Source organism: Camelina sativa, chromosome 20 (genome assembly GCF_030686135.1).
Source record: "Camelina sativa cultivar CO46 ecotype springtype chromosome 20, ASM3068613v1".
Lineage (NCBI taxonomy): Eukaryota > Viridiplantae > Streptophyta > Magnoliopsida > Brassicales > Brassicaceae > Camelina > Camelina sativa.
Window position 1 is genome coordinate 1,554,023 of NC_141899.1, and position 24,343 is coordinate 1,578,365.

The window sequence follows — 24,343 nt, forward strand, 5'->3', positions numbered from 1 at the left end:
TTTCGGTATTGAGGGGTTAATTATTCTAAAACCAATATGTGATTTTAGCAGTTAATTATTGGTTGTCTAACATCAATATATTTTGGGCCATACCTAAACTAAGAGGACCATATTATTCTTTCCCATCTTTTTGTAATAGTCAAAGAACTCTCCCACCACCCTCTCTCACTCTAATAATCAACTACAATCAAACAAGAACAAGATTGTGATTAAATAAATATAACTTAGTTGATAGCAACTAAAGCTTGTAGTAACGTTTTTATATTAATATTGTTGTTATCTTATAAACTATAGTTTAAATCTGGTAATGTGACTTAAAGTCATAACTCATAAGTTATGATAATGACATATATGTTTACATGCATGCAGCCTATTTTATCTAGTCGGTACTTTTCCCTCATCATTGGGATTAAACAATAAATTAGCAACGCTCTTTTCCGTTAGCTAATTAATTTAGCTACCAACCAAGTCACCTCTGAATAAGTAGACTTCATATTATAAGTATATTTGCTAGCGTCAATTTAACTACATATATATATACACATTTTAAAAAACACATTTTTCCATCTTAAATTTTCAAATAATCCCCACATATCTTTGACAATTATATATATGTCGTCATTACTACTCACCAATATTAGAGTTTTTGTAGAATTCTTAAGTACTTTTAAAAAATCGATCGACAGAGAGCTAGACAATTGTATATATTTTGATAATCGAGTGTATATACTCAATTTATTCTATCGTAAATAAAGTAGAAAATAGAAAATAACTCTTGAAGATACGATGAGCTGCACTTGTTGATTGTTTGGTGCTTAATTAGTAATATTCTTGACGTGGAATGGGTGCTCTTCACATCATGCATACATTAACGGAATCTGTATATACTTCCATCTGCACATACACACGCCAACAAGTGTTTATTTATGATGTAAAAAATAAAAATTGTATTTATCTCTCTACTTCGTGTTCCATACTTAGAAATGTGTTATATTCTATATTCTGAATTTCTGATGGAGGTAATTCTATTTAAAGAAGTTATAAAATATATTTACCGGCTTAGTTGTAATATGTATTATTGTCACTACTTGTATTATTGACTTATTGTGTCTAAAGACTTGCTTTGAAGTCTTATCGTAGCGTCAAGACAAGTTAGTTGGACACCAGAGGGTTTTTGAGTCAATTTTACAAAATTTTGGATAATCAAAATATTGGTATTTCAAATTAATGTATATACATTTACGTATAGATATGTACGTATACCGTATACGTAGAAATAAAATATACGAAAAAATGAAGATGGAGTGGAGTAATGGTAGAGAGAGAGAGAGCCGTAGATTCCGTGAGAGACAGGCTTGCATGTATGACTCCTTCCTACCTTTCTCTTAATCTTTTGCATATTCACCATTCTTTTTCTTCAATTTTACCTTTTTAAAATATTTATTTAATAAACATCACTCAGCAGTCCACACAAATGAAAGTGAAAATGAAATTCATATTTATAACTAGAAAAATCAAAATGTGATTAAACGAATCTCATTTTAGGTTGGTTTAATTTTTGTAGCTGTTTATAGTGAATTCGTGGTGAACATATTATAATAATGAAATTTAGGCGAATATTAATCATCTAAAATTGTAAAACTAATAATATTTTTAAATAATTAATAACTAAAGCTAAAAATATAATGTTGAATCATATAATTAGAAATACGTTAGTGATATTTTTATCTCTTAACATTCTTACATAGCTAAAATTTGTTAAAAATATTACTCATCAATGAAACTAATTTAAACCAACAAAAACTAATTAAAGAAACTATTTTACATGTGATCACACCCCGAATAAATCGTTATACAGATTAAAAAAACGGGATAACGAGTGGAACAAACATATATTACTAAAGCAATTGTCTAAAATTATACATTTTTCGTTGCAAATGGGTTACACACACACTTCTTTCTCTCTCTTTATCTCATTGTAATGTGATTAGTTTGCCAAGTTGGGCAAATGATAGAAGAGCGACAATAACAGAAGTACTAAAATTTAAGAGGCTACAAAAGGACAAGTCCAAACATATTCACACACTTAAAAAGCTTTCTCTTATATTTTTGTTCTATATGTGTGGTGTCTCTCTTTGACTCCTCTCTTCCTAAATCACTCACTATTTATGTATCCATCTCTCCACACATCTCTCTCCATCCCACACACATCTTCTTCTTAACACATTACTATATATGCATCTCTCATCCTTAGCTTCTTTATAATCAGCAACACAAATCCTCTTCCCTCCAGCTGATTCGATCTTAATCTTTGATATTGAATTTCCGGCGAATGGAAGCGTTCGAAGAGGCCACAAAGGAGCAATCTTTGATCCTTAAAGGGAAGCGGACGAAGCGACAACGTACACAATCTCCCATTCCTTTCTCTATCGCCCTTCCTATAGTTTCTTCCTTGGCACGTGACATGGAAGGAGAATCCATTGATCTTGATTCCAAGGACAATGCTTTAGGAAACGATCAAGGAAACCACAAAAAGGATGGTATGATCACGTCTTCATCTTCATCAGCCTCTTGGTCCTCACAAAACAATCCAACATTGAAGACCGCAGAAGATGAGGAAGATCAAGACATAGCCAATTGTTTGATTCTCCTTGCCCAAGGACACTTTCTTCCCCACAACAACAACCACTTAACAAACAGCAACAACAACAACAACAATAACACGTATAGATTTACCAGCAGGAAATTTCTAGAGACTTCTTCTTCTAACGGTGGTGGTAAAGCCGGTTACTACGTTTATCAGTGCAAGACATGTGACAGGACCTTCCCTTCTTTCCAGGCTTTAGGTGGCCATAGAGCTAGCCACAAGAAACCTAAAGCCACCTCTTTTTACACCAACCTTGACCTCAAGAAGAACATTTATGCAAACGACGCCGCTTCACTCGTCACAACCACAACTGTTTACAATAACAACAACAAGAACAATAACAATAGATCGCTTGTCGTGTACGGTAAGGCAAGTAACTACAATAAGGTTCATGAATGTGGAATCTGTGGAGCCGAGTTTACGTCCGGACAAGCATTAGGTGGCCACATGAGACGGCACAGAGGTGCAGTGGTAGTCACGGCGACGGTAGCCCCGATGGTGACGGTGGCCACGACTGCGGCCAACACGGAGCTATCACTGTCTTCGATGTCGTTCGATCAAATATCGGACGGTCAGGACCATCTAGTGATGCCAGCGAAAAAGAAAGCAAGGAAGACGGTGGTGTCACTGGATTTGGATCTGAATCTACCCGCACCGGAAGATGAGATTCGAGTCAACGGATTCAGCTTAGCTTCAAAGCAAAATCACGAACAAGAACATCAACAGAAGAAGCAAAGAGAAGAACCAAAGTCTCTTGTCTTGTCTGCTCCTACTTTAGTGGATTGCCACTACTGAATTTATTATTACATCATTATTTAACCCGAGAAAGAAAATTCATTTTTAAAATTTTTGGTTTATTGATCATTCATTGTTACTCTATCAAACGTGTATTTTTTTTTTCTCTTGTCTAACCAATTCTTTGCTTGTTCAAGACTTGCGAGACTCTTTTTATTTTTATTTATTTTGGTCCTTTTACAGAAATACTAAAATATAAGCAATTCGGTAGTTTCGATTTGTTGTTACAAATTAAAATTGTATTAAAAAAAAAAAAAACTGATGTCACGTTTAATACTTTTGATCAAGAATTTATTTTTCTCTCCCCAACGAAAAAGTAAAGTTCATGAAGAGGGCGTGACGATTTCTTTTCCCTGCAGATGAAAGAAAAAGTTCTCATTTCTGTCGACAATAAAGTTTAAATTGAGAGAACAGGGGAGAAATCTAACACATTTATGTGTGTTTTAAATAAATAAGCGTTTTTTTTATTCCCACTAATGATTTTGATTCCCATAATGTTGATGTCATATCTATTCACATTCTGTTTACTTGCAATGAATGTTTTTCCTTGATTCCAGGATCTCCACTGAAAGACAAATCTATTATTATTTTAAAACCTAAAATTATGACTTTCAACTCTTAAGAAAATTTTCTTTAAAAAATAAAAATAATACACAGCCAACTCTTTCAATTCTCTTAAATATTGGTGGTAAAATCACCATAAAACAAAGAATCATCCAGATTCTTAGGTAACCTTTTTTTTCTTTTTTTTTTTTAGGTAAAAAAATATGTGTGAGTCTGAGTGTATTTATAAGCTAGGGTTTATGCGAATATATTGTTGTTTCCTATTCCTTTTTTCCTTTTTTTTTTTTGTGGATTAAAGTTTCCCTTTTCCTTTTTATAAACAAAATTTCCTTTTTTCTTTTTCTTTTTTAATTTTCTTTTGTTTATGACAAATTTTATTTTATTTTTGTTGCAACTATACTGCAATTAAAAAAATATAAAAATGGAATTTTTTATTATAACGGGTAAATTAGTTAAATGATTTAAAATTTGTATTGAATCTGTCCTAATTTATTGTGTTGTTTAGCACTTGAGCCCAAATATAAAGGCCCAGGTACAACAATTGGAGAGATCATCTTCTCTTTGGCGGTTTGGGGAATCAGGTTATTTTTACCAAATAATAGCATTGGTCTGGTCAATGTCTGTAAACTGTCTCTTCAAAATCTTCCAAATAACAAACTTAGGTGTGATAATAAATCTGATTTTGTTGGCCCCTACTCAAATATCTCTTCCACATCTTCGCAATGTATTCAAAACGTGTAGTGTTAGCGTGACACTTGACACAATACGTACAATTACATAGAGTAGTGTTAGTTCTTTTTTTTTTGAGATACCATAAAGTTAATGTTTTATTTACCGCACAAAACAACTCTTGCAACCCAAAATAATAAAAAATAAAAAAACTACTGAAACCGAACGACAAGAAATAAAAACCCAATCTCGAAAAAAAAGTTGTTTATAAAAGGTATGGAGTCAGAAACTAAGTTTCTTGCGATCTAAGGTACTCTTTTCTTGGACTTTTCAAATCATTCTTTCCTCTGTCAGTCAAATCAAGAGAAAGAGATTGGGAAAAGTGATACAAAAACACAATTACGGTTTCTCGTTAATGGATCGCGACTCCAAGAAACCTTATGGAGCTTTGCCGGCGCCAAGGGAAGTTCAAGTGAACGCTGCAGCAGTGACATCTCTCGCTCCTGGTTTCCGATTTCATCCAACCGATGAAGAACTCATTACCTATTACTTGAAGAGGAAGGTTCAGGGCAAATCCATGCGTTTGGATGCTATTGGAGAAGTCGATTTTTACAAGCACGAGCCCTGGAACTTACCAGGTAAAAGATCTTCCGCTGTTTCTTGGCTTTTTGATTCTCGAGTGTTAGATTTCGTGTCCTTCAAGTTTGTGTGATCAGTGATATAACTTTACGAGCAGGGTTTTAACTTGATGTGTTTTGGGGATTTCAGTCGCTTTTGCTATGCTTACTTGAAATCTGAAACACATTACTCGCATATTCATGCTGTGGAATTGGTTGCTTGTAACTCAAGAAATGTAGTCTTTGTTTTTTTTGTTGTTGTTGTTGTTGCAGAGCATTCGAAGTTGAAGACAAGGGACAAAGAATGGTACTTCTTCAGTATCTTGGATAAGAAGTATTCAACTGGTACTTGTGTAAAGCGAGTTACAAAGCAAGGCTACTGGCATGTCACTGGAAAAGACAAGGAAATCCACAGAGGAGACGGTGAGGTGAGCATTGCAATTGGTATGATGAAGATTCATGTGTTTCACAAGGGGCGTTCTCCATACGGTCGGCGAACTAATTGGGTGATGCATGAGTATCGCCTCGCTGAAAATGACGAAGGCCTTCAGGTACTATACATATTCTCTGTATTACATTCTTTTGAGTTGACTGTGTTTCAGGATCCTTAGAAATGCTTTCTTATGCTTCTTGAATTGTTTTAGACTCTTAAGGTGGCCACTGCTTATATATTATATAGTCTCTCTCTGGTTTTCTTATTGTGTTGAAGGACACTAGAACTGGATTATGTGACTTTGTGTTTATTATGGGAAGCAGGTAGATGCGTACGTATTGTGTAAAGTTTTCCGCAAGCAAAACCCTGGGGAACCTATTGAAAGCAGATATGCACCATTCGTAGAACAAGAGTGGGATGATGATGGTGAAAGAGCTGTGAGCCCTGTTCCAGTTGTTGTGGATGCCAATAGAATCAACGAGACTCAACAGGTTTTTGCTTCTACAAACTCTGTTTTTTTTTTGTTGCCGTTATGGTTTACATTGCAGCAAACGTGAACCGTAAACCTATGAAAACTTTGTGTAGATCGATGACAACAACAAGGAACTTGATGATAAGGCACTGAAGAGATCACCAATATTGCCTCATTGTGACATCGACAAAGAAGCTCCATTGTCTTTATGTGTCCTCAACAAACAAGCTCCATTGCCTCTCGTCCAATACAAACGCAAGCGCCGAGTCGACTCTAGTGAAAACCCCAACAGCTCAAGCCAAATGACTCAGGACCACTGTAGTTCCTCCACAGCAACGATTGTTGACACTAGTGCCGCTGAGCCTGAGCCGCTGACAAACTCAGAACAAGATGCTATAAGTGTGCTTAAGAGCGGCTTCGGCAGTATGATCGAAGATCTGGGGAACAAACAAGAAGAAGCAGTAGCTGAAAAGGTACCTGCAACAACAAGCTCCCTCACCAAGAGTATCCAGGATCTGATGAAAGAGAAGGACGAGATGGTTGTGCTCAGAGAGACGCAAATACGTGAAACGATAGAGGCAGAAATATTGATAAACTATCTTGAAGATCAGATTAAAACGTTGCGTAAAGGAGGAGAATGAGGAGCTGAGGAAGAACAAAACTAACAAGGGACAAATAGGACAGATCACCAAAAACCACCTAGTCATGTTTCTTCTTTCTCTTGTACTTCTTTCGCATAGTCATGTGAAACTCTATTGCACAATTAGGATCAAGTACTCTGTTCAACGGTTTGCAAGTTTATCATCTAAAACAAAACAAAAAATAGTTACCAAGATTGAAACTTATCATATTATTAAATGCAAAATATAAAATTACAAAATTGATGTATATATTTAGTAATATTATGATCAGTTGGATTTTGTATATTTGAGTAAGATATTTTGTCAACGGAAAATAAATAGATTGAAAAAACAGATAATTGCCATATCCCAACGACCTACCCTCAAGTCATGTTTGGTTAGACTGTTCTAGAATCAGAAAATATTAGCTAAGGTGTTGACGTGTCACACCTAACTAGATTAGACCGTCACTAAATCGAATATCACCGCACCGTCACTTAACATTCTCTCCAATCTCTCTCTCTCTAACCTTCGTGGAAGATTTTAAAACCTTCGCTGCGTAATTTCTTCCTTTTTCTTTTACTCTTTTTTTTTTCTTTTTCCAAAGGTTTGGTTTTTGCTTTTGCTTATTTCTTAATGGCATCATCGTGATCGATTCATCTCTCTCTCTCTTTCTTCTCTCCTCTCTTCTTCAATTCTTTTTAAAAACCCTAATTTTGCGATATCTTAATTTTATTATCTAGTCTCGAAATCTGCACCCCACCGGATAAAAACCCTAACTTTATTTCTGGGTTCAACCGATTTTGATGGGTCGTGACTCAGTGACGACGTCGCTTGCTCCTGGGTTCCGATTTCATCCTACGGATGAGGAACTCGTTCGTTACTACCTTAAGCGTAAGGTTTGTAACAAACCCTTTAAGTTTGATGCTATCTCCGTCACCGACATATACAAATCCGAGCCTTGGGATCTACCAGGTTTACTCTCTCTCTCAATCTCTCTTCTTTTGTTTAGATCGAATTATAAAAATCTAGAATTGTGATTGATTCGATTGATTTTTGTGTGTGTTTGTATAGACAAGTCGAAGCTGAAAAGTAGAGACTTGGAATGGTACTTCTTTAGTATGTTGGATAAGAAGTATAGTAATGGTTCCAAGACGAATCGTGCCACGGAGAAAGGGTATTGGAAGACGACTGGTAAAGATCGGGAGATTCGTAATGGTTCGAGAGTCGTGGGGATGAAGAAGACACTTGTTTATCACAAGGGTCGAGCTCCTCGTGGTGAAAGGACCAACTGGGTTATGCATGAGTATCGGCTCTCTGATGAGGACTTGAAGAGAGCTGGTGTGCCGCAAGTAAGGTTTTTTGAGTTATGGGTTTTGTTTTGTTTTGAAAGTTTTTATCTTTTAATGCTTATGGATTGAGTTATTGACTTTGTTGAGTCGTTTTGTTTTGGTGGTGTGTGGAGAAGGAAGCATATGTGTTATGTAGGATATTTCAGAAGAGTGGTACTGGGCCTAAGAATGGGGAGCAGTACGGTGCTCCGTTCCTTGAGGAGGAGTGGGAAGAAGATGCAATGACGTATGTACCTGATCAAGATGCTTTTAGTGAAGGATTGGCTGTTGATGACGATGTCTATGTCGACATTGATGAAATTGATGAGGTTTGTGTTACAAGTAGATATAGAAATTATTTCTCTTTGTGAATACTGCAAATGCAAAAGTGATGAGAGGATTGTTTTGTGTTAGGCATGAACACTAATAGCGAGTGTTGGGTGCCTTTTGCTTACTTCTGGAATAGTATACCTGTTTATATTTAAGATGAGGGATGGGATGTTAGTTAGTAGGTCCTGGCATATTCATGATGATTTACATCTTTACATCTTCTTATTGTTTGTATTCGTTCATGATTTTATCTTTTGCGTGAGCGTCTGAATTTGGTTTCCTTTCGCAGAAGCCTGAAAATCTGGTGATCTATGATGCTGTTCCTATTCTACCCAACTATTGTCATGGAGAATCAAGCAACAATGTTGAATCAGGCAATCACTCAGACTCTGGAAATTACATTCAACCAGGAAACTACGTTGTCGACTCTGGTGGCTACTTTGAACAACCAATTGAAACTTTTGAGGAAGATAAGAAGCCTATCATACGGGATGGTAGCATACAGCCTTGTTCTCTATTTCCGGAGGAACATATTGACTGTGGCGTGCAAGACGAGAATGCGGTGAATCTGGACTCATCCAACAATAATGTGTTTGTTGCTGCTGATACATGTTACAGTGACGTTCCTATTGATACTAACTATTTGCCTGATGAGCCGTTCATGGATCCTAACAACAGTCTTCCACTCAACGATGGTCTGTACCTGGAAACGAATGATCTCAGCATTGCTCAACAAGATGATTTTAACTTCGAAGATTATCTTAATGATTTTAACTTTGACGAAGATGGTTTTACTCTTGATGATCCTGAATTAGATGCTCTCCTCGACCAAAAAGTAAGACTTGTGCTTTCAACTTGCTTAGTTTTTTCTGTATGTTAAAACTCCTCTTTAACTCACCTTTACACAAACAGCCTGCCCCTGAAGAATTGGAGAAGGAGGTCGCAGAAGGCAAGGAGATGGTGGAGAAAAAGGATAGTGGTGAAGGATCTTCCTCAAAACAAGATGCAGATCTCACGGACTTTGATTCAGGTAACACTCAGATATTCATTGATTCATCGTAAAACAAATTATTTGATGATCGATTCTGACGCCTTCTGAAACTAAATCCTGCAGCTTCAAAGTACCCTTTTCTCAAAAAGACAAGCCACATGCTTGGATCTATTCCTGCTCCATCTTCATTTGCTTCACAGTTCAAATCAAAGGACGCAGCAATCAGGCTACACTCAGAATCTTCTGGTTCAGTTCACGTGACTGCAGGTATGATCAGAATATCAAACATGACTCTAGCAGCGGATAGCAGTATGGGCTGGTCATATGACAAGAACGGTAACCTCAACGTAATCCTTTCATTTGGAGTGGTCCAACGGGATGATGAGCTAAATGCCACGGGAAGTAAGACAGGAACTACGGAGACAAGAGCTATGTTGATCTTCATGTGTTTATGGGTTCTCGTACTCTCTGTTAGCTTCAAAATAGGAACCATGGTCTCTGCCCGGTAATAGTAGCATCAAAAGTTGAATCGTCTCAAAAAGACTTTTTTGGTGTTTGTATGTCTTCAATTATATAGCGTTCGTTTACTCTGGCAGTGCTTTGCTGCTCAATATTTATTTTTCATCTTTTCAAGGGATTTTGTGTAGTTTGAAATTCTCTTTATGATTCCATACAAGTGAGAAGTGACTATACTAAGTCTTATTTTTTTTCTGGTCGATGAAGATGATAATCAAGTGACATCTTAAGAAAGCAAAAAGGGATATCGTTTCTGAGATCAAACTACACCAATGATTATTAACAGAAGGAATCTTGGCTGTTATTATTTACAACCATACCGAAGGGATACACTACTATTATTACCTGCGCTGCGATAGATAAATGTTGGAAAATTCTCCAATAATTAAGGGAAACAAGCATTCATATTTCATAAACAAACAACTGATTCTAAATCTTTGATATAAAATAAGAAAGAACATATTCCCCACACTTTAGCTCTCTCATGCTCAAAAATAGTACTTATAAACCAAATGTTTGATTCTCTGTCTTTGTCGGATTCAACGGTGAGCTTCTTCAAAAGCTTATGTATTTGTGTAGCTTATATTGTTTGGGAGTTACTTTCCAAATAAACCCCACACACCACCAGAGCCTTGCCTTTGTACAGTCCCGCCTTCTCCTTCATCAGATGCTGACTTTTGTCTTCTAAGCATCTCAACTTCAGCTTCAATGGATTGCCCTGACTCCAATGCTTTCTGCAATTCCGCTATTTGTGCCTGAGACATGCCATTACATATAATCGCGATTGAGTTGAAGATTTTGGAAAGAGACATAATAGAAAAGAAAAAAAAGCTTCAGCAGGCTTAATAACCTCGAGTTTAAAGCATCTTGATCGTTCTGAAATAAGTTGACCTTGTACAGATTGGAGTTCCTGCGATAATGTCTAAAGATTGTGAATCGTGTTCACAGAAACGAAAAAAGGGATAACTATAATTAGCTTGAAAGTTAGAGATAACGTACTTGGGATAGTTCAGTGTGACTGCTATTGACTTCATCTATCTTTTCCCTGAGCTTCCCGTTTTCTACTTGGGTTTCTGCAACAGATGACTCCAATGTTCTTTTCTCTTCTTTAATAGCATCGATTCTGTTCCTAATATCTCTCTCAGGGATACTGCTTCCATTTCCATTGAGAGTTGGATTTGCAGGTGGAGGATAATCCGACTTATCTGACTTGGCTATAGCATAAGCAGCAGTGACAGAGGCTGCAGCTGCAGCGGCTGCTGGTGACTTGAAAATTTTGGGATGTGAGGATTCTCTTGTTTTTAGTCTCATGACATATATCTGTGTGAGAAGAGGACAAGAGCTTGGATAAGATATCGATAAGATTTTACTTGTGTAAGTTGTAATCTATTGCTATGAGCTTACATCATTGTTATACTTCCCGTTATAACCGCCAAAAGCTACTAAGATGTTCTCCCCAAATACTGATGCTGAGCACACACTGAGACCCTGCAGTTAAATCATAGAACACATAAGACAACTCGGATAGGAAAGAAAATGAAACATCTAAGATTGGATTCTAGTTTTTGGAAGTATCCACCTCACTAGCAAGTGGATGTCTTGCTTCTACATGGGATGATGTGGACCAAACCAGCTTTGACATATTTAGAACAAGGGTCTCTAAACAACCTGCGCCAGAAAGAAAGGAGTTACAGAGGAGACTTGCATACAGATAACTGCAAAATCGTGTTAAGCAAGGAGTCACTATTCTAGAAGCAGAGAGTGCATTTACCGGTACTATTATCACCGCCCCCGACAATATACCAATTTTCGTCAATGGTTATTCCAGCGTGTCCTGCTCGAGGAGTTACAACATCTCCCTGAACATGATGAGGCTGTGCCCACTCCATCTGCCATGAGTATATAAATTCATCAGAATATGATGAAAAGACAAAAGTAAATTCAAGAGAATATGCTTACAGTTTGCAAGTCAAGGATATGAAGATCATTATAGAAGATCGAATGAGAACAACCACCAAAAATAAAGAGGTAATGATCGGAATATGTGGCAGCTGTGTGATCAAATCTGGGAACTGGGCGTGTCTGCCTATCAACCACAATGCAGAGCATTTAATTGTAAGACCAGGTAGACAAAACTGCAGTAAACATAAACATGGATCTAGCTGCCTGCACTTTTTCCTAAACTTACGTTGTCTCGACCACATCCCAAGTCATTGTCTCAAGATCAAGAACATGCAGATCATTCAGCAGTCTCCTGTTCTTATCTTCGCCACCAAAAACAAAAAGTCGGGACCCAACCAGTGTAATGGAATGTCCACCACGTGATACCGGAACATTCCCGGACGCATCAATGACTCCACATAAATGTGTTTCCAAATCAATAAACCTCACTGTAAGGAAAGGAATCAAAAACAAAAATAAGAGAATTTCAAAAGAGTATCCAATCAGAAGGAAAGCTGGATATGGCTAACCTGACATGTTATCTGATGACTTCTTGGAGTGTCCCCCTATCAGAAGAAGCTTGTTTCCCCACTTAATCTGCCAAAATGTTCACAATTCAACATTTTGAAGTCTTATAGCAAAACTCTTCTTAATGTAAAAGAACTTACCATGCGATGGTCTGAAATAGCAGGAAAAGCTTCTCGTAAGCTACTACCATCATCTTCTTGAATGCTCTCAGCATTTGATGATTCAGTTTTCAGTTTCAAACTAGACCAACTCAAACTTCTAAGATCAAACACCTGATAGAGTTGAGTTTATCAAAATCACCACAGATTCATGAAAACAAAAGGAAGATGATACAAACACACAATAAAACTACCTGGACATCAGATAAGTATCGACCATTACGGCTTCCACCAACAATGTAGAGCTTTTCATCAACAACCACTGCCGCATGCTGCATTTTTCAAGACAACACATGAAAATAATTTTAAGAGAGATTATCTCAAATCAACACAAATGCTTAACCACTGAAATCACCACCTTGTAGCGAGCTGAAGCTCGAGAGCCAGAAACAGGGAGTGGTGACCATTCATCATGAGCGAGATTTGAATGCCAATCACCAACGTCTATCTCTTTCATGATCTCTTCCATTACTGAAGGCTACGTCACAGCTTCAGTCTGAGAAATAAAAATTAGGAGACGAGTTTCGATCACATTCGATTTACACAATCGGATACGACTTCTAAAATCCAGAATTGAGCTTCTCACGATCCATATGGAAAGAAGGTGAAAACGACGAGATCCTAGTACGTTCTTAGGGACGATCACGAAATCAAAGTTGGGGACATTGCAATTATAAAGAGATCTGAACACTAAATTCGAAATTGCTTTCACGAAAGCTAACTAAAGGGAAGATAATGGAGAAAATATAAAGGGAAGGAGAGAGAGACGAACATAAAGTTAGAAACCGAAATGGCGGCGATGACCAGAGCCGCCGGAGAACGTTGATTGTATCGGAGCCGGAGAAGGGGGTGAAGGATTGTGAGAAGTGAGATCGAATCTCCAAGTGTATTCTAAAAGATGCAGGTTGGTTCTTCTGCAAATGAAGAAAGTTTTGGGTCAATTCGGTAAAATATCAAAAGGTATGGTTGCTTATGCATGTAAAAGAATATCCGAAGTACGTCTACAAAAATATCGAAACTATCAGGGGTTTTTCCGAAACTCTGAATGTCTTTCGGTTTCTAACACGTAAATACAAAAATCTCTGGATCTTCTATGTAAATATCAGAAGCTTACTGCAAACAGTATACAGTAAAAGATGCCGGGCACTTTGGTTAACTAGACCAAACAATAAATTGGTGGGTTAAAACCTGTAAATAGTTGATCCCATAAAAGAAAGAAGCAAATGCAATGAAATGGTTTGATTATTGTAAATTGTTACAACAGAAAGAACTCAAAAGGGAAACAAAACTTCAACAAATTGCAACAAAGTTATAAAAAAACAAATGAAAATAGTACTTCTAACTCCAAATCTGCTTCTCTCCCAGAGAAAAACACAATTTATATAATGTCGACATATAAATAAAAACGAAAGAAAGAGCTCCTAGAGAGATATATCTCTGCCTCACTCAAAGATGATTAATGATCCCCATCCGAAAAGCTTAAGCCTCAACAAATGAAGTAAACAGACCAAAGATAGGAACCGAGATTGGATGTTTCTTTAACGTTTTACTCGGTGGCTCTCTCTGTGGCTGAATCAACCTTCTGTTTTATCATCGTTTCAGCTTGTTGGATTGCTCTCTGTGGCCCTGTGATGCTCACCTTCCTGCCAATGTTTTAGCCATATATCAACTTTAGACATAAGAGGTAATTAATATTGTAACTCTCAGGTAATGTTAACTTTATTTACCTATCAGAGGTTCCAGAAATGAAATCTCCTCTGTCTGATATTTTTATTCGGGCACCTGTCATCTGCGAGAAGTAAAGCAGGCTTTAAGATTTTGGTGGACTGAAAGAGTTTTAATTTTAAGGGTTGGAAAATACGGACCTGAGTGATTTCCATGATGTTTCTTCCTCCACGACCAAGGACCAATCCTATATGCTCATCCGAGATACCAATTGTCACCGTGTTGCTAGGTTCTTCCTGGAATGTATACCATATCACACATTTAAGTAATGACAAAAAAACGAAACAAATTATCTGCGACTATTTTAACACCAAAAGGCTATCCATTCTTATGTATGCATAAATAGGGTGGAAGAAAGTGGAAAGAGACTAACCTTGTGGTTTTGATACTTGCCTCCAGAGCCGTTGGGTGCGTAGTTAACCGAATTGTATCCCGCTGTAGGAACAGAAGGAAGCACATACGCATATGGAGGACCATGAAAACCAGAGTAGTAAAGACCTAAAATGCCGAGTTTAAAGGAACTTACAAGAGAATTAAGCTTAACAACAGACAAGCATCATACACAATCCTCAATATGGAAAGAAAATCCATGTGAGATGAAATCCGAATCGCCATTACTACCTTAGTTGACAATCTAAAACTCAGTAGAAAATCCTACTCTAATCTAGCATTTGACAAGGGATATGATCCAGCATCTACATGTGCACTTAGATTCTCCACATGCCAGGAAATGCAAAACCTTGTACAGTAGCTTCTGTCCTATGACATTTGTAATGCATAGTGACTAACAGTCCTTTTCATATAACAAATTATATACATAGTGTCAATCAACTTTCAAAGGATGGTACGACGATGATCTAACTATTTTTATTCTATCGCTTTCAAACATGAATAAATGCAATCAAAGACTTCAAAGAGGAAAACAAACTTAACTAAGCTAGTACTGAATTGATATACCTGCATATGAATATGGGGAATGCACGTTCTGGGAGTAATGATCGTCCTCGGTTAGCTTAGCCAAAATTAAATCGATTGCCCGCATCTGCTCCTCGAAGGTCCCAGATAATGTCACTAGCCGATCATTCAACCCGTAGTAGGTATTATCCAGAGGGGAAATCTTAATACCAGCTTTAGATTCCTCAATGAATGACCTGTGTGCAAAGAAAGAAATGTCTTGAGAGTTAGTTACAGCCATATATCTGAAGTCAATATTCCTAAACCAAAAAAAAAAAGTGCATTGTCATAGAGAAATTAGATATTCCATACTAACACTACTTCAAACTGAGTCACCTCTAATACCCAGAAACCTTTTTGACTGGTTATAGGGTCTTGACTTGTTTATGCATGCATTCAGAGAAATAATTACTGTTTTAAAGATATGAATTGGAGAAAATTTGAACATGGAAACAATGTAATAAGATGACCAGATACTTAGTTGGTGGTTTAGTGTGTTATAGAAATTGGTGTTATGGGAAAGAGGTCATGGAAGCTCCAAAACCCTCACAGAAACTGCATTAACAAATACAGAACGGAAACTTACTTGATAGTGGCCCCTCCTTTTCCAATTATACCTCCACAAGAGCTGTTAGGAACCACAAGTCTTATTCTTCTCCTAGGCTCAACCTCATTACCATCTTCAGCATGAAGCTAACAAACAAAAAGCCAAGTTAAAATCGATCTCATAATGACAAAATATATATAAATTAATTAGTCAAACACAAGTTTAAAAAAAAAAGATTACCTCACTGTGCAATTTATCAAGGATAAGTTCCAGTCCAGTGACAACTTCTTTAATTGAGCCCGATATCATAATAATTCTGTCAGTAGTCCCAGGGAAAAACTCTTGATTACGCGAGAGCTGAATCCGTGCCCCAGACTTTGCCTGAAACTCAGTGATGGTCGAGCCACCTTTCCCAATGACGGAACCAGCTGCCGCATTGGACACAAGAAACCGAATGTGCGTTGGCTTCTCAGCAGAATCTGAAAAGAGTAAGAACACATTAGATAGTCAAATAGAATAGCATGGTTCACTAAACTGCATCACTTTAAAAGCTAATCGTTGAATTGAAAGAACAAAAACAAAAAATATATTGTCTCCTCATCAAACATACAACCTCGATTATACCTGCCAAGCTACCACACACATGATACAAAAACACTACATAAGAATGAGCCTGATCTAACTCACTCACTCACAGCATTGTTCCTTATGAGAGAACAACAACAAAATAGTTACTCTCCTTTGTATACTTCATTACATTCTGAACAAATTCACTATAATTTCATAGGATCCATGGCACAGAGACTCTTCTCCCAAGTTTTAATCAGAATAAAGCATTAATCACACATCCACGATGTCATATCACAAAACGAGATCCAATACAAGAAGGTGACGAAATACCAAAAAGAGTCAGAGTCGAAGAAAATGCAGAGAAGGAATAAACAAAAAAAAGAACAGATCGGATCAGAATACCAGCTTCTGAAGAATCGTGCTGTTCTGGAGATCTCTTGGTTAGCTCTTCCGGTGAACCTGCCGCATACGACTCAGTAGACTCCATTGCTGCAGATGGAGAGAAGAACCGAATTAACCAATCGACATTATCAATACAATGAACGAAAAAGGAAAGACGAAATCGGATAGAGAGAAAGAGATAAGACTCGTTTCGTCGGAATCTGAAAAAAATCCGATGAGTTTTTACCTGTCTTGGCACAATTCGAATCTGGTCCTTCCGTCGTCGTCGTCGTCGCCGTCACTTGGGCGCAGGTGGTTATGAAATCTGAGCAAAAGAGTTTTAGTGTAGATGTTTGAGTTTCTCTATCTCTATCTCTCGTTCGCTCGGTCGCTTGCTTCCTCGGCTTCTTCGTCTTTGTCGCCGAGCGGTTTGTGAAGTGAATGAAGGTGGCTCTGGTGTCCTTCGTCTAATCTATCCACTAGCCTCCCTTATTCCTATTATTTTATTCTTCCTTTTTTTATCTTTTTATTTTTTCTAATTTAATTTAATCTTATTGACCGCCTCTCTATCTTTTTTTAATTTCTCCCTTAAATATCAAATCAACTCACTTTTATTTTGTTAAAATATCAAATCAACTCAATTTTAAAGGCTTGAGAAAAAAAGAACACAATTATTTATTCAAATCATTAAAAGGAAAAAAAAATTTGCAGTACATATATTGTTTTTCTCTGTTTTTCTCATTTTGAATCCGTTTTAATTTATTTTCATAGTTTGTTAGATATTGAATTGTAGATATATTATATTTTTTGTCAAATTGTACGGCAAGAAGAGTTAAGTTAGTTGACGAAGACAATAATAGATACGATTTAGGTAATGCTGCATGTTTATGATTTGAATCGGTCGATTAAATGAATTGAAGTGCAATATTAATATAAGGGTGACTTTTTTGGGGTGTTTTTGTGTGTTTAGTCCGACAATAATGGGAAGTAGCAACCTGTGTTTTCCTCACGACTACACAGCTTCATTGGTTAAACCTTCTATAAATTAATCATATTTTCTGGTTGCATAACTAACATTAAGTCTAATCAAATCCTAACACAGTAACACATCATTATTTCTCAATAATTGTAGAGGACTCTTAATAACATTTCTTCAAATTCTTTTTTGTGCATCTAAATATTAAAAAAAAATCTAATACTTTTAATCAAATTAAAGATTGGGGGGGGGGGGGGGGGGGGGGTCAAATATCTTAATTTCTATTTTTGGTTCAATTGCTATGGTTATTCGTTTATGATTTGTCGCTGTCCCAAAGATATTTATTTAACGGGCTTATATTGGGCTTGCTTTCAATATTTGGTATAGTTTTAACTGTAGTGAAGCAACGTCAGCTGGCTATTATTGATTTGCATGCTATTGTTGACTGTTTTACTCACTTGGAGGAAACAAAGAGAAAGGAGAAAAGCATCTTAGGCGAAAGAGACAAAAACGTGACTCTGATGCGCAGCATGAGTAAACAAAACGAAAGAGAGAAAAGCGTCCGAGGCCGAAGAGACAATAGAAGCACACTCGTCTTATTTATTTTGGATTGGGTCTTAGGCTTACGTTCTGTCTCTCGCTTATGTGATGCTTCTGTTTTCTCTTGTCTGTATTATGTTGGTTCCAAGATGCTCGTTTCCTTAAAAGATATGTACATTGTCTTTTCTGGTTGTCTACTACTACATAAGTGCCATGGGGTTTCTCAATGTAATTAAAATTCTTTATCAATTCTCTTGTATGTGTTTAGTAGTATTCGTTCTTACTCACTTGCTAGCCAAACAGTTGACACCAGTCCAGAAAAGATTTACAAAGCTAAAACAATGACAAAGGCAGTGTGAACCAAAACCAAATCGACCACGACATTATTTACAAGTGGAAGGCAAACCTAAAATTACTTAACCTTAAAAGATCCTTGAGAAACTACTATGTGTTGCAGCATAATCAAAGGAACATGATATGGCTTTATATTTACTTTAGGATCATCAAAGCAGAGAACTTTGGTAACAGAGTAATAGCTAAATTTTGAGTTATAAAAAAAATAGAGGTATCTCATTCACTGCTTTGTCGATATAGAGAACAAAAGAGCAAATAAATTCAAAAACTTCATACACAGATAACAAGTCCAAGAAGACACTCTCCATACCATACTTCACAGGACGACCAAAGGAATCGAAGAAGACAATTACTTCTCCTGCAGCTTGGTGATCTCCTCTTCGCTCTTCTTCCGGTCAAACTTCTTGCTCATCTTCGCGTGTTGGTAATACAGCACGATTAGGTATCGATTCACCACGTTGAAGCCGGAGAGATGGTCTACGGCGTTCTTGGCGTCGTATATATCCTCGTAAACCATGAACGTCGTGCCTTTCGTCGCCTTGTCGCAACCGATTCGAATCTGGCGGATGGCGCCGTACTTGCCGAAGAAATCGTACACCACCTCCTCGCTCGTTACGTTGAAGGGGAAGGTTACGAACGTTAAGCACGATTTACCTCGGTATCTATTCACTCGGTTTTAATGTTAAACCACTAAAACCAAAAGCAATCTACCAAACCGATATCTATTTCTGGTTTGATTGCAAAATTATGTGCTATTCATTCCATCACCGGTTTGGAATTATTGGCATAATATGTACAAGTTATTCAAAAACAAATTATTCTGTTACTGGTTTGAAAATTTATGTATTGGATTTGGAGATCATGTTTTATTCTTGTTAAATTGAAAATAACATATCAGTTCGATTCACATATTGTTTAGAGTCAATCCAACTCAAATTTGTTGTTAATTTATCCAACAACAAAAAATAAGTAGTTTATCAACCTAATCCAATTTCATGTCCATTGCTTTGACTATAATCTTATCTAAACATTATAATTATTTCGAATTTAAAGATAATTGCATGAAACAGAAAACAATACTTTTGATAAATATTTATAAAAATTATGAAAACATAATTGTGCCCACTACAAATGTTTACATTCATTTGTTGTAGTTGAAAAGAAAACAACAACCCAATTATATATGAAAGAAGAGATGGATGAGAAATGGAATAACAACAAAATGTTTTGGAAATTTTCTAAAGTGACTATATTTCCTCATTGATTATGTGAATGACCATTATGTGAAGTGACCATTATCTGCTATTCCATCACCGGTTTGGAATTTTTGGCCTAATACATGTTATTCAAAAAAACAAAATATTTTTTGTTACTTGTTTAAAATTTTGTAATCAAACCATATACAAAGTTTGACAAAAAAAAACCATATTGTTAAAATTAAATAACATACCAATTAGATTCACATATTCTTAGAGTCCATCCAATTCATATTTGTTGTTAATTTATCCAAAAAAAAAAAAAAATAATCTATCAACTTAATCCAGTTTTATGTCCATTGCTTTGACTATAATCCTATTTAAACATTATAATTATTTAGAATTTAAAGGTAATCGCACGAAACGGAAAATAATATTTTTGATAAATATTTTAAAGATTATAAAAAAACATGATTTTGCCCACTACAAATATTTACATTCATTTGTTGTATTTGGAAAAAATAAATAACCCAATTATATATGAAAGAAGAGATGGATGAGAACTAGATAAACAACAAAATGTTTTGAAAATTTTCTAAAATAACTATATTATCTCCTTGATTATGTGAAAAATGTTGATGATTGACGATTTTCACACCTTTTCTTTTCAAACAATTATTAGTGTCATCATCCACTACATTTTTAGCTTTGAGGTGGTGAATATTAATGACAAGAAACAACTATTGAGTGTTAGAAATGGAGATAAATTTTGGATTATACACAACCAAATATATGTTCATATTCAGCTCAGCTACAATGATAATGTTGAATATGGTGATGATGGCTTAGAGATATTTCTTATGATGATGATCAAAAAGTCAACCATTGTTGCTAGAATTATCATTGTTCAAAAAGATTATGACAACCATTAGGTATAAAAAAGTTTATTGTCCAAACGATTTAGCAGAGCTCTTATCGTTCACCGGCTATGGTGTCGACTGCGTTGGTGTTCTCTTTTGGAAGGCACATGACACTAGGGGAACCAGACATCAATATGATGAGTATATTAGAATTGCCCGTCGTAATAATCTCGTTATCGGCTATAATCTTTCACGTAATAATTAGTCTCTATTCATGTTTTATTATTATAACATAAATAACAGATCAGTATTTTATATTTATTGTAATTGAAAGATAAATCTCTAGGTGAATCTTAGCTATTTATTTTAAATATTAAAAATAAAGGTAATAATAATAATGTTCAACTAAATTTCCCTTTTGATTTTTTCTAAAAAAAAGAAAGAGAATAATATTATTTTGTACTTTAAACAAAGATTTCTAAAGATGAGTTGAATCTAAAATATCTATCTGATCTACTCCCTCTGTATCATAATAGATGATTTTCTAGGATTTTTTTTTGTATCATAATAGATGATTTTCTAGGATTTTTATCAATTAATACTAAAAAATTGTAAATTTCAAGAACTATTAAATGAAAATATTAAAGTTTGGTGAACTACTATTGGTTAATAGTAATAAGAAATATTATTATAAATAAATAATGCATTTATATCTAAACATTAAATGTTTTTCTTAATTAATGTGAAAAATCTAAAACATCATCCTTTGTGATACAGAGGAGTATAATAAATATATTATAATATTGTGGTTTGATAGACATGTTGGTTTATTCTTCATCATCTATATATATATACAATAAGAGACATGTAAAAGCCAAATAGATATTTTTTTACACACATAAATATATATATATTTTATTACATAAACCAATCTATTCTACTTTTATGTTAAAGTCCATTTTCATGTTAAAAACATAATCCAATGACCATCAATAGAGAATTTTAATCTAATACTTTTAAATAACAAATACTAACAAGTATTAATGATCTAATTAAATATAACCTTTTTTTTGGGGTCAAATATCTTAATTTCTATTTTTGGCTCAATTACTATGGTTATTCGTTTATAACTCGTTGCTGGCCCTAAGATATTTATTTAACGGGCTCTTATTGGGCTTGCTTTCAATTTCGGCGTAATTTAACTTTAGCGAAGCAACGTCAGCAGGCTAATATGCGCCGCGGTAAGCTCGTGGTCATGGTGGTGCCACCTCCCGATCTCCGTCGGTTCAGGATCTTATCATCTCTCTCTCACTCCTACACGTCTGTGTTTAAGCAAAGCCGTTAGTCCGTTAAACATAGATCATATCCTAAAAACGCCGTCGTTTAAGCTATGGCGTTAAGCTCAGCTTCTCTTAGTAGACTTACTACTACTACCTCTTTGTCTCTCTCGGCGAAGAAGACGAATCGAAACCCTAGAAATCCATCTCTCTCCTTCACCATTACTAGCTCATCGTCCTTTGACGAACCACCTAAACCTTCTTCTTCTTCTACTCCACCAATTCGCGTTTCCTCGAGCTCTGTCCCGAAAGCTCGATTCATCGCTCGTCAGAAACAATCCATCTCTGTTCGTCAGCTCCAACGACCTTTAAGTAAGTTCAACCATAATCACTTGGCTTGATCTAAATTTTTGTTTTTTTTTGTATGTGGATGGTTTAGATATGGATCGGCTTGTTTTAATTTCGGATTTGATTTGTTTGGTTTTGCAGTTGAGTATATGAGCTTACCTGCAAGTCAGTACTCGGTGCTTGATGCGGAGAGGATTGAGAGAGTTGATGATAACACGTTCAGATGCTATGTTTATACTTTTAAATTCTTCAACTTTGAAGTCTGCCCTGTTTTGCTTGTCAGGGTTGAAGAACAACCTAATGGCTGCTGCATCAAGCTTTTGTCTTGCAAGGTAAAGGCCTTCCTTTGTTAATGATAGATAAAGAGAAGAACTTGCGGCTAAAAGTCACAAAATTGAATCAAATTGTTTTGAGTTATGTTTGTTATGATCCTGATGGTTTTTTTCTCATTGTCTTGTGCTATATTAGCTTGAGGGATCTCCTGTTGTGGTTGCTCAGAATGACAAATTTGATGGTAAGCATATCCCTGTTTGTTAACCGATGCTCGCGTTGTAATTACTTTGTGTGAAAGTGATCAAAACGATCTTGGTGATATTTTTGTTTACTAAAAGTAGATTAGGTAATGGTTTGTATAGGGGGCTTAACATTTGTTATTTTCTAGTTATGCAGCTTCTATGGTGAACCGGGTATCATGTGATAGCACTCAGGAGGGCACATCAGAGCAACAGATTACTTCAGATGCAGTCATTGAGGTAGCTAAGTGCTTTCATCTTCTTCTTTTTTGGCTTACTTAATCAGTGCACTGCTGTGGCATTTCTGACTTATTTGGCAATTGTAGGTCAATATCGAGATTCCTTTTGCATTTAGAGTTTTCCCAGTGGGAGCAGTGGAGGCGACAGGGACACAGGTCCTTGATCAAATTCTTAGACTCATGCTACCACGATTTTTGTCTCAGGTATGCAGGAAAACGTATTTGTATTATTACCTTTTTAATCACTAATCCTGCATCAACAAGTCCCTTTAAGCTATCGTTTATTCTCTATGACACTATGTTATAAAACTGCAAGTTCGCCCCTACTTGTGAAGATTAGTCTGACATCTAAGGTTTCCTGTTCAGGAGATCTATCATATATTGAGTTGGTTCATGAGGTGGCGATATAACCTGTTTTTAGGCTTTACTTATGTCGGTAAAGCACATGTTGAACCAGGACTTTGGTTACAGATTAGCATAAGCAATTGTTTCACCGTAAAACTGGCTTTGACGCTTTGTTAGTTCTTTATACTGTATTTATGTGCTCCCCTTTATGCAAATATATATGAACATAGATACATTCCATTTCCTGCAATATCATCCCAACATTAATCTTCTCATGCTCTTTGACTCGTTTTGCAGCTCTCGAAAGACTATCAAGCATGGGCTTCTGGAGACACTTCAAGGCAACCTCTTGGGACCGGCGAGATCTGATAGTAAAGCAAAAGCTACAGTACCTGGTTCAACGATCCTGCACCTCCTCGAGTTCAAGTCGGGGATGTTAGCAAATTCTCGATCCTTTCAATGTGTTATACTCGAGTAAAATGATCACAAATGAATCTCTGTAGTCACTGGAATTGCAACCCTTTTCAATAGAATACGTTTGTTTGTTACACTCTAAAATATCAGACGGTGTGTCATGTTAATCCAACCAGAAGTTCCTTATACGGACCTACCTTTTATACCAAAAACTTGCTTTTGTGTCTACTAGAACTAAATTTGAACCGATAAATGGATGAGTTTTATTCGATTGAATACTTTTCAGAAGAAAAGCTTTCTCGCTACATGTCTTTTGTCATTTGTCAAAGTGTAATATTTATTTATGTTTTAAAGTCAAGATAAGGTGTTTAACTTTTAATTAAAGCCAAAACAAATAAATGTTTTAATCAAAAGTTACTTGCAACTTTTAGACAGAACCAAGAAATGTTAATCGAGTGAAGAATTTTGTATGTGAATCGTGTTGATTTTGCGA

At 36.0% G+C, this 24,343-nt stretch overlaps 6 protein-coding genes and 1 long non-coding RNA gene across 10 annotated transcripts; 5 read left to right on the plus strand and 2 right to left on the minus strand.

Moving 5' to 3' along the window:
• The first annotated feature begins 1,967 nt into the window (after positions 1–1,967).
• Positions 1,968–3,628, plus strand: LOC104768628 (zinc finger protein ZAT5-like). Its single transcript, XM_010492645.2, has one exon. It carries the CDS (start codon positions 2,333–2,335, stop codon positions 3,440–3,442), a length of 1,110 nt encoding a protein of 369 aa, XP_010490947.1. The 5' UTR covers positions 1,968–2,332; the 3' UTR covers positions 3,443–3,628.
• Positions 3,629–4,988: 1,360 nt separating this feature from the next.
• Positions 4,989–6,838, plus strand: LOC104772122 (NAC domain containing protein 50-like). Its single transcript, XM_087505739.1, has 4 exons — positions 4,989–5,313; positions 5,566–5,843; positions 6,049–6,178; positions 6,387–6,838. Exons 1-4 carry the CDS (start codon positions 5,091–5,093, stop codon positions 6,836–6,838), a joined length of 1,083 nt encoding a protein of 360 aa, XP_087361865.1. The 5' UTR covers positions 4,989–5,090.
• A 417-nt stretch (positions 6,839–7,255) lies between these two features.
• LOC104768629 (NAC domain-containing protein 78) lies at positions 7,256–10,165 on the plus strand. Of its 2 annotated transcripts, none has more exons than XM_087506431.1 (6): positions 7,256–7,792; positions 7,892–8,169; positions 8,286–8,477; positions 8,768–9,313; positions 9,391–9,508; positions 9,593–10,165. In XM_087506431.1, exons 1-6 carry the CDS (start codon positions 7,624–7,626, stop codon positions 9,976–9,978), a joined length of 1,689 nt encoding a protein of 562 aa, XP_087362557.1. In that variant the 5' UTR covers positions 7,256–7,623; the 3' UTR covers positions 9,979–10,165. The 2 variants fall into 2 exon arrangements, with proteins under 2 accessions (XP_087362557.1, XP_087362556.1); XM_087506430.1 differs by having other exon boundaries at positions 7,305–7,792; positions 8,283–8,477.
• A 184-nt stretch (positions 10,166–10,349) lies between these two features.
• Positions 10,350–13,632, minus strand: LOC104768631 (acyl-CoA-binding domain-containing protein 4). The gene is made up of 13 exons (XM_010492650.3): positions 13,385–13,632; positions 12,971–13,108; positions 12,807–12,884; positions 12,595–12,726; positions 12,457–12,523; positions 12,174–12,375; positions 11,945–12,071; positions 11,757–11,874; positions 11,565–11,653; positions 11,390–11,473; positions 10,985–11,305; positions 10,836–10,895; positions 10,350–10,740 (listed from the first exon to the last, which is right to left on the minus strand). Exons 2-13 carry the CDS (start codon positions 13,079–13,081, stop codon positions 10,582–10,584), a joined length of 1,548 nt encoding a protein of 515 aa, XP_010490952.2. The 5' UTR covers positions 13,082–13,108; positions 13,385–13,632; the 3' UTR covers positions 10,350–10,581.
• Positions 13,633–13,836: 204 nt separating this feature from the next.
• Positions 13,837–17,439, minus strand: LOC104768632 (protein BTR1). Of its 2 annotated transcripts, none has more exons than XM_087506432.1 (9): positions 17,037–17,439; positions 16,811–16,897; positions 16,079–16,317; positions 15,878–15,984; positions 15,295–15,488; positions 14,711–14,835; positions 14,478–14,573; positions 14,340–14,401; positions 13,837–14,255 (listed from the first exon to the last, which is right to left on the minus strand). In XM_087506432.1, the coding sequence occupies exons 2-9, from the start codon at positions 16,893–16,895 to the stop codon at positions 14,159–14,161; spliced, it is 1,005 nt and encodes a 334-aa protein (XP_087362558.1). In that variant the 5' UTR covers positions 16,896–16,897; positions 17,037–17,439; the 3' UTR covers positions 13,837–14,158. The 2 variants fall into 2 exon arrangements, with proteins under 2 accessions (XP_087362558.1, XP_087362559.1); XM_087506433.1 differs by having other exon boundaries at positions 14,711–14,772; positions 17,037–17,349.
• Positions 17,440–17,534: 95 nt separating this feature from the next.
• LOC147918388 (uncharacterized) lies at positions 17,535–18,575 on the plus strand. The gene is made up of 2 exons (XR_015593909.1): positions 17,535–17,660; positions 18,153–18,575. It is a non-coding gene; the product is annotated as an uncharacterized LOC147918388 (long non-coding RNA).
• A 3,296-nt stretch (positions 18,576–21,871) lies between these two features.
• LOC104768633 (uncharacterized) lies at positions 21,872–23,994 on the plus strand. 2 transcript variants are annotated; one of them, XR_015593910.1, is made up of 6 exons: positions 21,872–22,364; positions 22,482–22,672; positions 22,809–22,854; positions 23,002–23,092; positions 23,179–23,295; positions 23,734–23,994. XR_015593910.1 is itself a non-coding variant. In XM_010492654.3 (6 exons), the coding sequence occupies exons 1-6, from the start codon at positions 22,106–22,108 to the stop codon at positions 23,803–23,805; spliced, it is 768 nt and encodes a 255-aa protein (XP_010490956.1). In that variant the 5' UTR covers positions 21,944–22,105; the 3' UTR covers positions 23,806–23,994. The 2 variants fall into 2 exon arrangements, 1 of the variants encoding a protein (XP_010490956.1); XM_010492654.3 differs by having other exon boundaries at positions 21,944–22,364; positions 23,010–23,092.
• The last annotated feature ends 349 nt before the right edge of the window (positions 23,995–24,343 follow it).